This window comes from Euleptes europaea, chromosome 5, assembly GCF_029931775.1.
Source record: "Euleptes europaea isolate rEulEur1 chromosome 5, rEulEur1.hap1, whole genome shotgun sequence".
NCBI lineage: Eukaryota > Metazoa > Chordata > Lepidosauria > Squamata > Sphaerodactylidae > Euleptes > Euleptes europaea.
In genome coordinates, this window is record NC_079316.1 from 9,079,534 (window position 1) to 9,092,953 (window position 13,420).

At 47.0% G+C, this 13,420-nt stretch overlaps 1 protein-coding gene across 2 annotated transcripts in view; it reads right to left on the reverse strand.

Annotated features, from left to right (window-relative positions):
- Positions 1 to 12,404, reverse strand: part of ABCC5 (ATP binding cassette subfamily C member 5) — a 59,693-nt gene extending 47,289 nt beyond the window's left edge. For both annotated transcript variants that reach the window (XM_056849423.1, XM_056849422.1), the window contains exon 1: positions 12,219 to 12,404. In XM_056849423.1, the coding sequence (XP_056705401.1) occupies positions 12,219 to 12,347 (129 nt within the window). In that variant the 5' untranslated portion in view covers positions 12,348 to 12,404. The remainder of the gene's footprint in view (positions 1 to 12,218) is intronic.
- Between the last annotated feature and the right edge of the window lie 1,016 nt (positions 12,405 to 13,420).

A 13,420-nucleotide genomic window follows, 5' to 3' on the forward strand; every position in this document is an offset into this window, starting at 1 on the left:
CTTGACAGGAGCATTTTGGAAAACAGTAAGAGGACAGCCGTGCCCTGCCGTTCGTGCTCTATTTGACTGGTACAGTAAAGACAGCACGGGGGAAAGCGCCAAAGAAGCCGGCTTGCCACCCACTTGGAAGGCAGCTTACTACCAGAAAGGGAGAGCGGCAGATTGCCCTTAGCAGTCAAATGCTGTTAAACACCAAAGTTGAATCGGTGATTAACAACTTGGAGGGAACAGATGGCGCATCAATTAGTTAGATAAACCGTCAAATGAATGCTTTTTGCACACACACCCAGGGGCTCTGCGAGACGGGTTTCTAACTCGCGTGCCATTTCAGTGCTTGGGGTAATTCAGCAAAGATATTCTTGGACATGCAAGTGATTCTGTCAACTGGTGCAATCCCTGCATACTGGGGGAAGAGAGAAATGCACAAGTGGCTGGTTTTTGCTTCGTTCCCCCGGCGTACAGAACACACACTAGTCTGCCCGAGGCAGCCGTCAAAATCTTCCTGTCATACTGATGTGACTTTAAGGAGGGAAGTTTGCTGAAAAAATGAACAGCGCAATCCAACCAACGTTTCAGTTATTTTTCTCCAATTGTGCTGGAAAGCATTAGCAGACATAACCGATTCCATTAATTATCTATTCCTTTCTGCCTTTATGAAGGGGGGGGGAGACTGTTGCTTAAAACAGAGGCAAAGCAAAAAAGGAAGGCAAGTTGTACAGTTATGTGCCAGGAAAGGGCCGTAGTAACTATTCGGGTGTGCGCTTTTAAGAACAAACTACAGATCTTCTTGCAGAAGAGCAAGAATCTGTACCATTGAACTACTGGCCACAGATGCCCTAAATCCAGATCAATCCTTTTCAGAGCTTGGAGTGATATAATGGAGAAACTGAGAAACACGTACTCAGTCCTGGGTTCCTTGGAGGAAGGGCTCATTACCAATATGCTAGAGGAGGAGGCAGTGATTTGCATGGAAGAATGTTAACTTAAATGACACCTGTTCAAATCCCAATTCCACAATGAAGTTCACCAGGCGTCCATCCTTCAGTCGATCGCCCCCAAGATACAAAAATAAAATGAGGAGAAAAAGCAAAACATGTACACATGAAGCTGCCAGCATGGTGCGGTGGTTAAGAGCAGTGGTCTCTGATCTGGAGTTTGACTCCCCACTTTTCTACATGAAGCTTGCTGGGTGACCTTGAGCTAAGAAGAGTATGTGCCGACTTTCTCTACCACTTAAGGGAGAATCAAACCGGCTTACAGTCACCTTCCTTTCCCCTCCTCACAACAGACACCCTGGGAGGCAGGTGGGGCTGAGAGAGCTCTAAAGAGAGCTGTGACTAACCCAAGGTCACCCAGCTAGCTTCGTGTGTAGGAGTGGGGAAACAAATCCAGTTCACCAGATTAGCCTCCGCTGCTCATGTGGAGGAGAGGAATCAAACCCGGTTCTCCAGATCAGAGTCCACTGGTTCAAACCACTACACCACAGTGGCCCAATTGTTTAGCCCAGTGGTTCCCAACCTTTTTTTGACCAGGGACCACTAGGACTTTTTTGTTCGGTGCAGGGACCCCAAGGTTCAAAATAAAAATTCCGAGAATTTGAAAATAAACTTTAATCATAACTGTTAGTTAAACATTAAACTTAGAATAATATTTGAATATATTTTTTATAATAGAGAACTTTTAATTGTAAATCAATGTGATTTTTGAGCTTGCATCCTTTTTACAAGCTGGGCAATTCTGGGGCTAATATTGTTGCTCAGAGCTACATGAATATCAGCACTAGCTTCCAATCGATTTCTGGTCTTGTTCTTAATTATAAGCAAAGCAGAAAACCCTTGTTCGCATAAATAAGTTGTGGAGAAGTGCATAAGATATCGCAAGGCGAATCCCCGAACTGTAGGATATGAATTTGCTTTTTTACACCAGAACTCTTCAAGAGAAAATGATTCAAACGCATCCTTACAGTGCCTATCATTTTGGAATTCAATGAGCTCTTCCTGGATTTCTTCTGCAACTCTTCAACAGCAATACCAAAAGGATTGCGAATCTGTTTTTGGGTATCTTTTGATTCTGTCTGGTTATATTCCGGGAAGTAATGGTGAAATTCATCGACCAGCATTTGCAGATGACTTCTGATGTTGTCTTGTATATTTGCGGTGATCATGTCATCTTTACTATCATCGACCAGTGCTTTTAATGTCACAAACGCAGAATAATTGTTTTCGCCTACTTATAATTGAAGTTTGCAAATAAAGGCACACAGTTTGTCTTCAAACATAAAAATGTTTCCCACACCTGAAAAAATTTATGTTTCCAGAACCTTGCAACTGTAAGTTTAATTTATAACTTTGTTTCGCGGACCCCTGGTTTAGTTCTCACGGACCCCTGGTGATCCACGGACCCCTGGTTGGGAACCAGTGGTTTAGCCCATCAGTCACAGCTGATGTGACTGATGGTACAGACCGCTATTTTCACTGGAGAAGTCAGAGGGATCAGAACATACCCTTTCAAGAATGGTGGACTCTAATCTGGAGAACTGGGTTTGATTCCCCACTCCTCCACATGAAGCCTTCTGGATGACCTTGAGCTAGTCACAGTTCTCTCTGAACTCTCTCAGCCCCACCTACCTAACATGGTGTCGGTTGTGAGGAGATAAAGGGAAGGAGATTGTAAGCGGGTTTGAGACTCCAGGTAGAGAAAAAACCAACTCTTCCTCTTCTTCATCCCAAATGTCATTTCATTGTGGCTTCTTAAAATCATAAAGTTGGAAGGGGCCACACACAGGCCATCCAGTCCAACCCCCTGCTCAATGCAGGATCAGCCTAGAGAATCCCTGACAAGTGCTTGTCCGGCCTCTGCTTAAAAACTGCCAGTGATGGGGAGCTTACCACCTCCCTAGGTGGCTGATTCCGCTGTCCAACAACTCTTATGGTAAAGAAAATTCCCCCAATATCCAGCTGGTATCTTTCCTCCCGCAATTTAAACCCATTATTGCGAGTCCTATCCTCTGCTGCCAACAGGAACAGCTCCCTGCCTCCTCTAAGTGACAGCCCTTCAATTACTTCAAGAGAGCCATCATGGCCCGTCCCCCCGAACCAGGCTGAACAGTCCCAACTCCCTCAGCCCTCACTCGACAAAATAAGAGGCATTTCTTAAAGCTTCCTGGCCCTCATCATCCTCGCAGCAGGACAGATCTCTGCTCCAGAAGGAAGGAGCCTCCTTGCATCTTCTTCCGCCGGCGTAATCAAGGTGACTTGCGGAATCAGAGTCTCCAGCAAAAGACCTGATTAACTTTTCAAGCACACTCTCCGGTTTGCCTGCAACCTCCTCTGAGACTCAGTAATTGAAAAACTTATCATCCTCCGTAATCCTGCCCACGCTGCTTTTACATGTGGTTTGAAAAATCACAAGGCCTCGATAAGGCTGCTGCTCCTTTTCTGATCCACAGACTGGGTGACTGACATACACATAGAGACAGAAATCAGCATAAATGGAATAAAATGCAGACTGTGAATCTTGACTCAGGTAAGTTTTACTTTCAGATAGGAAAAATATTCACAGAGATTGCCTGAAACTGGAAAGGAAAACATGCAAAATCCAGCCAGCATCTCCACCTGCACAGCACTATAAGAACATAAGAAAGGCCATGCTGGATCAGACCAAGGCCCATCAAGTCCAGCAGTCTGTTCACACAGTGGCCAACTAGGTGCCTCTAGAAAGCCCACAAGCAAAACAACTGCAGTAGCACCATCCTGCCTGTGTTCTAAAGCACTGCATGCTCCTCTGATCCTGGAGAGAATGGGTATGCATCATGACTAGTAGCCATTTTGACTAGTAGCCAGGAATACCCCTCTCCTCCATGAACATGTCCCCTCTTAAAGCCTTCCAAGTTGGCAGCCATCACCCCATCCTGGGGCAGGGAGTTTCACAATTTGGCAATGCGCTGTGTGAAGAAATACTTCCTTTTATCTGTTTTCCACCTATGGTTGGTCATTGTCAAGCAGTCCCCTCATTTAACAATATTTTAATAGCACTAATTTTTGCTGGCATGACAAGATGACACTTTAACCAACAGGACTGCTTGATGGTTCTGGTCGTTACAAATACACACCAGTTAACTGCTACTGTGAAACCCTTTATTAAAAGAATAATGACTTATAGGAGAGCCTGATCTCGTCAGATCTCAGAAGTAAGCAGGGTTGACCAACGAAAGTATTTGGGTGGGACACCTCCAAGGAATAGAATCATAGAATTGGAAGGGACCACCAGGATCATCTAGTCCAACCCCCTGCACAATGCAGGAAATTCACAACTACCTCCCCCCCCATACCCCCAGTGACCCCCTACTCCATGCCCAGAAGATGGCCAAGATGCCCTCCCTCTCATCATCTGCCTAAGGTCATAGAATCAGCATTGCTGACAGATGGCCATCTAGCCTCTGCTTAAAAGCCTCTAGGGAAGGAGAGCTTCCCACCTCCCGAGGAAGCCTGTTCCACTGAGGAACCCCTCTAACCGTTAGAAAATTCTTCCTAATGTCTAGAGGAGGCCTGATGCAGAAGCAGGCAGTGGTCAATCGTCTCTGAACTTCTCTTGCCTCGAAAACCCCACCAGGGGTCTCCATAAATCAGAAATGACTTGACGGCCAAAAAGAAGGGTAAGATTTCCACAAATGTGAATACAGTATTTTTCCGTCTATAAGACGCCCCCATGTATAAGACGACCCCTATTTTTTTAACCTAACATTAAGAAAAAATAGGGGTCGTCTTATAGGCTCTCTCTCTCTCTTCCCGCCTGCCACCTGTTGGGCGGGAAAAGAGAGTGAGCGGCCAAAGTGTCCTGTGCCCTGGCCACCAGAGTCCAGAGTTCAAACCGGTCGCAGCCCACCCGACCGGTTTGAACACTGGATGCTGGCCAGCCAGGGCAATAGGACTCTTTGGCCGCTCGCTCTTTTTCCCCGCCCAATAGCTGACGGGCAGGGAAAGAGAGTGAGTGGGGAAAGAGGCGGCAACAGCCACCTTCTGTGTATAAGACTACCCCCCTAATTTTGGGGCTAAATTTTTAAGAAAAAAGGTAATCTTATACATGGAAAAATACGGTATGTCCCTTCTTGTTCGGCTACAAACTTCACATCTAATAAACTGTGACTTGTTTGACTTGTACTTTTTGAAAGTTTTACAGGCTACTTTATCTCCCTCCTTATTTTAGGGTCTGCTTTCTTTCCTGGCTCCATGCAGGAAAGCTTAACTCGGATGTTTAGGGTCCATTAGGCACAGTTTGGAACACAGTCTGATTTTTCCCTCTTCGTTGCTATGAGGTTTCAACAAACAGGATTTGGCAGTAAGTTCTTTGCAGCCTGTGCGCTTAAAAGGGATGCAACCGAAATCAGCAAGAGCGCCAGAAACATTGTAAAATTTAAGGATCTTCAGTGTTATGCAGGGCAGCTCACGATGGGCCCGGGACGGGGCTTCTTATGAGGCTATTTGCTAGGATAACAAGCAGATCTGATTGCTTTACCACCGTGGTTAAGAGTTGTGGTTTGGAGCGGTGGACTCTGATCTGGAGAACCGGGTTCAATTCCCCACTCCTCCACATGAGTGGCAGCGACTAATCTGTTGAACTGGATTTGTTTCCCCACTCCTGCACATGAAGTCAGCTGGGTGACATTGGGCTAGTTGCAGCTCTCTTAGAGCTCTCTCAGCCTCACCTACCTCACAGCGTGTCTGCTGTAGGGAGTGGAAGGGAAGGTGATTGTAAGCCGGTTTGAGTCTCCCTTAAGTGGTAGACAAAGTCGGCATATAAAAGCCAACTCTCCTCCTTCTCCTTTTTAATTATTTAGAAATAGGATTGCAACGGAGGCTTTAAAAAAGCAGATGCATCCGAAAGCCAAGCATCTTAATATCAACCTGCTTAAAACATCTGCCTTAGTAATAACCAAACCTCATGGGATTATGGGGGGGATACGCATTTCAGAAGCTGCTCAAAAAGTATTACCGCTACAGTGACACAGCATCCTGGACTGACTGGCCACTTCTAGCTTATGCTTTTCTACAGGTGAAGCCACAACCTAATCCTCTTCTTATTGCCTGTCCTCACTTTACAGGTTGAGCATCCCTAATACGAAATGCTCCAAAATTTGAAACTTTGAGTGCTGACATGACGCCACAAGTGGAAAATTCCACACCCTGACCTCATGTGGTTCAATGTACACAAACTTTGTTTAATGCACAAATTTAAAATATTGCATAAAATTACCTTTTGGCGATGTATATAAAACAAACTAATTTTGTGTTTAGACTTGGGTCCCATCCCCAAGGTATCTCATTATGTATATGCAAATATTCCAAAATCCGAAAAAATCCAAAATCTGAAACACTTCTGGTCCCAAGCATTTTGGATAAGGAATAGTCAACCTGTATACTCATTAACTCTACACCCCTCGGGAGCTGTTAAGGAACATAACTAGACCCATGTTGGATCAAACCAAAGGCTCATCAAGTTCAGAATGCTGTTCACACAGTGGCCAACCAGATGCCTCCAGGAAGCCCACAAACAGGATGACTGCAACAGCATCCTCCCACACATACTACCCAGCAACTGATATGAAGAGGCACACCGTGTCTGGTACTGGAGGGAGTCGATATCCAACATGACCAGCAGTCATTGATAGACCAGGCCTCCATGCACAATTTACTTACATAATTCGCTGTCAGAAGGCAAGGGGGTGGGTCGCTGACTTACATGGCTTTAAAAGGGAGTGGAATAAATTAATGGACCACCTTCCCTACAAAGAACCCCTAAATACCATGGCATGGAGATCTGACTTCTGCTTCATTGAAGCACAGGTTCCTACACAGCAGCAAGAGCACCTGCCTAGTTAACTGACAGCCAGAGTGGTGTAGTGGTTAAGAGCGGTGGACTCTGATCAGAGATCCGGGTTTGATTCCCCACTCCTCCACATGAGCAGCAGAGGCTAATCTGGTGAACTGGATTGGTTTCCCCACTCCTACACATGAAGCCAGCTGGGTGACCTTGGGCATGTCACAGCTCTCTCAGCCCCACCTACTTCCCAGTGTGTCTGTTGTGGGGACGGGAAGGGAAGGTGATTGTAAGCCAGTTTGAGTCTCCCTTAAGTGGCAGAGAAAGTCAGAATATAAAAACCAACTCTTCTTCTTCTAACTGAAGTATGTGTTTATCCCCCAGAAACACAATAAGAATAATGAACTTTTGAATCCACATTCCCAAAAATATCTGAGGTTTGATTTCAAGAAACACTGAATTTGAAGCACTAAGAATTGAGCCTTACTTTACATCTAATCCCCAGGAGACACCAAGCAAGCAGAATTGTTGCTGAAGGGTAAGAAGACAGGTTTACCTGTCTACTTGACAGCCAGCATGGCGTAACGCTTAAGAGTATCGGACTAAGATCTGGGAGACCCAGGTTCGAATGGGTGGCTTTGGGCCAGCCACAAACTCTCAGCCTAACGTAGAGGAATTGTGAGGATAAAATGGAAGATAGAATAATAGGAGCGGCCTTGGGTTCCCCATTGGGGGGAAAGGCCAGAAATAAAATTGCAGCAGTGGCGAAAAATACCAGCATACGAAGCAAAACCCTTCCCACTTAGCAATATTAACTGTTGGAGTAACTTTATTTCACCACTAAGCAGATATACAGGAAAACACATGGCAGATGAAAAATCCATGGTGGATTTCTCAGGAAGCACCTGCCAACCAGAAGCCAGATACCTGCTCGTTCCTGCTCATTTATGCTTCCTGTAAAACCCACACAGAGGAATTTAAATTCTAATGCACTCATTTCCAGGTTTATCCGTTCCGCTGAGAGTATCAGACGTGACACCTTCCATCACTCCAAGCTGAAGGTAATGATGGCACAATGCGCAGTCTTGCATGACTACCACTGTCCAGCACTTGCAGGGATGCCACGCAGAAGACACTGAAAATGGGTGAAAGAAAAAACAGAGCAGACGAACAGATGAATCAGTGCTGGATGTGTGGGGATTGCTCAACCTTTTCCCCATAAACAACGGAAGTCACAAGTTCGTACACTAACATAAGAACATAAGAAAAGCCATGCTGGATAAGTCCAAGGCCCATCAAGCCACGCAGTCCGTTCTCATAGTTGGCCAACCAGGTGTCTCGAGGAAGCTCACTAGCGAGACGACTGCAGCAGCGTTATCCTGCCTGTGTTCCACTGCACCTAATATAATAGGCATTCTCCTCAGATCCTGGAGATAATAGGTATGCGTCATGACTAGTATCCATTTTGAATAGTAGCCATGAATAGCCCTCTCCTCCATGAACATGTCCACTCCCCTCTTAAAGCCTTCCAAGTTGGCAGCCATCACCACATCCTGCGGGCAGGGAATTCCACCCTAAACATTCCCGTTTAGTTCATTACCATTATTGTTCATGTTAGTCCAGGTTTCAGAACACTTCCATAGGAACCGAGACACCAGAGATACGGCAAAACTAGTCACAGGTCACGATTTGACTTAAAACTAAGAGCCGGCTGCTCCCATCCATCAACTCCCTGACACTGTTTCTATTACACAGAGACGGAAGGGAACTGCCTTGTGCAAAGTTACCCAGAGAGTCCACAGCTGAGCTGGGGTCTCACTCTTACCAATACAACAGACTGACTGTCTTTAAGCAGCACCATGAGTGTATGAAACAAAACATACATTAGGAAAAGAAATAGCTTTTCTAGGATTGGCTTCAATTTGAATGCCAGGTGTCACAATACCGGTAACTTTGGATTTGTAGGTTGCCATACCAAAAAGTTTTGGGACCAAAGCATTTAGAAAAAAATGGCGGCAATAACACTCTTAAAAATGTCATTTTCCACATCCCAGCCTCATTCCTACTGCTTCAAACTCTTTATACTCTTCTTCTATATTTACAACTGCACCCCTATGGTCCACAGTTACTCAACAGGAATCCTCCATTACAAAAGGGGGGGGAACCCTCAAAACAGCAGAGGGGCTATGGCTCAGTAGTAGAGCATCTGCTTGGTATGCAGAAGGTCCCAGGTTCAATCCCCGGTATCTCCAGTTAAAGGGACTAGGCAGGTAGGTGATGTGAAAGACCCCTGCCTGAGACCCTGGAGAGCCGCTGCCAGTCTGTGTAGACAATACTGACTTTGATGGACCTAGGGTCTGATTCAGTATAAGGCAGCTTCATGTGTTCATATAATATTCACCACACTTGTGCTGATTACATGCTTCACAGACAAACAACCTCTTCTAGCCAGCTGAAGCTAACACAACATTGCGTAAGCGCAAGCTAGAGTGCACGCCAATCGGAACTGACACCAGGCCAGGGCTGTAGCTGTGGCTCAAATCCTGGGAACTTGCAGAAACAAAATAGCCTGTCTGCCAAAATAGCACTGCTGCTGTACCAGTAACGGGAAAAATGAAGTGCTACTATTGGGCCATGGATTTTGCCCTGTGGGCCAATGGCTCCTGACTACCACGCCTATCTGTATTGCTCCTTGCATGTGAATGCAGCAGTCAGGCAGCTCCAGCGTCCCCAAACAATTATAGTCACATTTTGCTGAGTCACTGACCACCGCCGGAAATCCAACACTGGCTAAAAAACAAATGAACAAAACAAAAACACCAATAAGCTTCTGGGGAGGGGCTGTGGCTCAGTGGTAGAGCCTCTGCTTGGCATGCAGAAGGTCCCAGGTTCAATCCCCGGCATCTCCAGTTAAAGGTGATGTGAAAGACCTCTGCCTGAGACCCTGGGGAGCCGCTGCCGGTCTGAGTAGACAACACTGACTTTGATGGACCCAGGGTCTGATTCAGTATAAAGCAGCTTCATGTGTTCTGTAGTGACAACATGGGAGGAGGGTCAGAGAACAGTGTGGTCAGGTGACCTGATTCTGGTTTCAAGCATATTGGCAACTGGTTCCATAACCATTAAGTGGCTGCAGGATTACGTACTCCTAATAAGGGTGAGCCTTGTTCTGGATGGCCCAGGCTAGCCCTATCTTGTCAGATCTTGGAACCTAAGCAGTGTCGGCCCTGGCTAATATTTGGATGGGAGACCACCAAGGAAGTCCAGGCTGGCTATGAAGAGGCAGGCAATGGCAAATCACCTCTGTTGGTCTCTTGACCTGAAAACCCTACAAGGTTGGAATTAGTTGGCTGCAACAGGACTTTCCCCTGTCCTAGACAGCCCCGGCTAGCCTGATCTCATCAGATCTCGAAAGCTAAGCAGGGTCAGCCCTGGTTAGTACTTGGATTGAAGAGAGAGAGAAGAGTTGGTTTTTTATATGCCGACTTTCTCTACTACTTAAGAAACAAACCTGCTTACAATCACCTCCCCCTCCCCACCACAGACACCTTGTGGGGTAGGTGAGGCTGAGACCGCTCTAAGGGGGCTGTGACTAGCCCAAGGTAACCCAGCTGGCTTCATGTGTAGGAATGGGGAAACTAACCTGGTTCACCAGATTGGCATCCATCACTCATATGGAGGAGTAGGGAATCAAACCTGGAGACCACCAAAGAAGTCCAGGGTCACTACACAGAGGCAGGCAACAGCAAACCACCTCTGTTAAGTCTCTTGCCTTGAAAACCTTATGGGGTTGTCGTAAATCAGCTGTGACTTGATGGCCCTTTCCACCACCAATAAGAGTTAAGAACTCCAGGTGCGGGGGGCCCTCAGCCCCAAGCCATATGACTTAGGATGGCTGCCAGGAGCTGCCCATCATGGGAGGCTGCACCGAACAGGCTGAAGAGTATAAAAGAGGAGGAAGCAGCAGCGGGTGGGGCTTCACCAGAGACCAGGAGGTGCTGTGGGGTACCAGGCTCAGAGGAATGGGATTTGCCATAGCGAGCCCCAGAAACTCTTTGGTCATTGATGCATGTGTGCTTTCACACACGTTTGTCCCCGGTCTGTCTCGGTTGTTCCTTGGAGCTATGCATGAGTGTGTGGGGTGGTGACAAGAGGCAGGGCATTTTATGTGGTGGCACAGAACATCCTCTCTTGAGGCTTACTCGTTCAACTAATATCAATCTTTTGGCAGTCCCCTGCCCGAGGAATGTCTGGCTGGCCTCGACCAGGGCCAGGGCATCTTTGGCCCTGTGGAATAGCCTCTCTAGTGAGATCAGGGTCCTGTGGGATCTCAAAGAGTTCTGCAGGGCCGGTAAAACAGAGCTATTCCACCAGGCTTATAGCTGAGGCCAGCTATGGTTTCCTATACATGATTGCTGGCCTCCCTGACTCTCACTGCTGCAGTATTTAGTTCCATCTCCTAGTTGTAATTTATTTTACACTTAGAAGCGCCTTGAGTAATTTTAGGATATTTGGTTTATATAATTTTACAGGGCTATTTTAAATGTTGTTTTAATGGTTTTATCGACTAAATGGATATTATTCCCTTGTGAGCCGCTCTGACCCCTCCATTAGAGATTACCTCGTCCATTAGAGATGACCGGGCCATACCTCACCACCCCAGGTTGAGAGTAGGGGGGTGGCTCGCGGGCCGGATAAGAGCTCCCAAGGGGCCAGATCCGGTCCCCGGGCCTTCTGTTTGACACCCCTGCTCTAAGCTGATCCTGCATTGAGCAGGGGGTTGCACTAGATGGCCTCTATGGCCCCTTCCAACTCTATGTCAGTAATGCTGATCTGTCAGCAATGCTGATTCTGTGACCTTAGGCAGATCATGAGAGGGAGGGCACTTTGGCCATCTTCTGGGCATGGAGTAGGGGTCACTGGGGGTGTGGAGGGGGGAGGTAGTTGTGAATTTCCTGCATTGTGCATGGGATTGGACTAGATGACCCTGGCGGTCCCTTCCAACTCTATGACTGCTTAGCAGCCCTACCTTGACAAGGATAGAGAATTGTATAAAACACCCGGTTACGTCCTTCCTCAGAAAACATGCACTAATCCCCATGATACAGAACACAGAAATGTGTGCTCTGGCCGTAGGTTTATTTCTGGCGAGCAGCACGGAATAGCTACAGCACTTATGGGAACTTGTCCTCTCTCAGAAAGTTTTCCTTCATCCATGCCATGCGCAAGCATTAAGTAGATTACAACAGCCATTATTACAGTAAAGCTTGATGACTAAGTTGACAAAACGAAATGAAAGCGACGGCATTATGTAATTCAGTAAGCCGCCGTAAGAGCCTGAGACAGGATTTTGGGGGGTGGGGAGACCAGAGGGGGGGGGAGGGGGACGCACAGCTCCTGACCTTCCGCTTCTCCTGCCAGCACTTCAGCCCATCTTGGTCTTCGGGTTGCTCCAGGCTGTTCCGTTCCCTCACATTTCTATACCCGGGACTGGGTATAACGTACTCTTTTCCTAGATCGATATCTTTCATCTTCTCCTTCCGTAAACGCCAGGGTTGATCAAAGCACTTGACACTCGGAAGACTGTGGCAAAGAGAAGCAAAGTTTTATGAGGAGGGTAGCCCTACGGATCTTCTTGAAGGAAAGGCTTCAGCCAGCCGGGGTGATGGTTTCAAAACTCAATTGCAACATAAACGGCTGGTTTACAACTTGCGCCGTTCCACAGCTGGCACGCCACATCAAACACACCTTGTGCTGTGTCAGGAACATGGTGTAACTAATGGGGCGGCTCTGATAAGATGCATACTCAGATGCCATTAACTGATCTTGCTTGTTACTATGTCCCCAACCTCTTTTAGGTGTTCTCGTTCTCTCTTTTTTAAAAAAGGAGGGGTTATAAAAAGATCGCCACACGTCACCTTGTTCCAAAGGCATTCCGTTTAACAGCTCTAGGGCGACTGAACGGTTTCGAGGACACACTGACATTACAACATCATGAGGCCGGAGCGAATGGAATAATCTCAGGCTGCCTGAGCCGGCAAACTGTGGCCGTCGCAAAGAGGCACAACCCTTGGGCCAAACGCAATCTTTTACATTAACTGATTTTTTTAATATAGCGCTGGCCGAGCCGTTTTCTTAAAACGCCAACTACCTGCTTAGCAGCTCTTTTCATTGCAACCCGCCGAGGTGGTTCCCCCCCCCAATGACACCGACACCCCTCCTCACCAAACTGTTTAGTGTTGACCGAGGGATGATTCGGCACCTACCCTCTACTGCCACATAAGTTGCGGAGCTAGCCACTTCCCTCTTTCTCGCACCCCCCTCTGCAGGGCCAATTCATAAACACCGCGGAAATGTGTTAACCCTTAAAACACTTCCTCTTAACCCACCATTTCAAAACTACCAGGCGGCGGCAACAACCGACCCAGCTCCCCCCACATCTACCGAAAGGGAGCTGTCCTCGGCAAGCTGCAAACCACTCGGCAACTAGCAACCAGGAAGGGAGTCCTCATCCCGCACATCCAGTTACCTAAATTCATACACGTTCGTGCAGAATTACCCAACAGGGACACGTTCCCTCCCCTATAAACAGGGTTCAGGATAG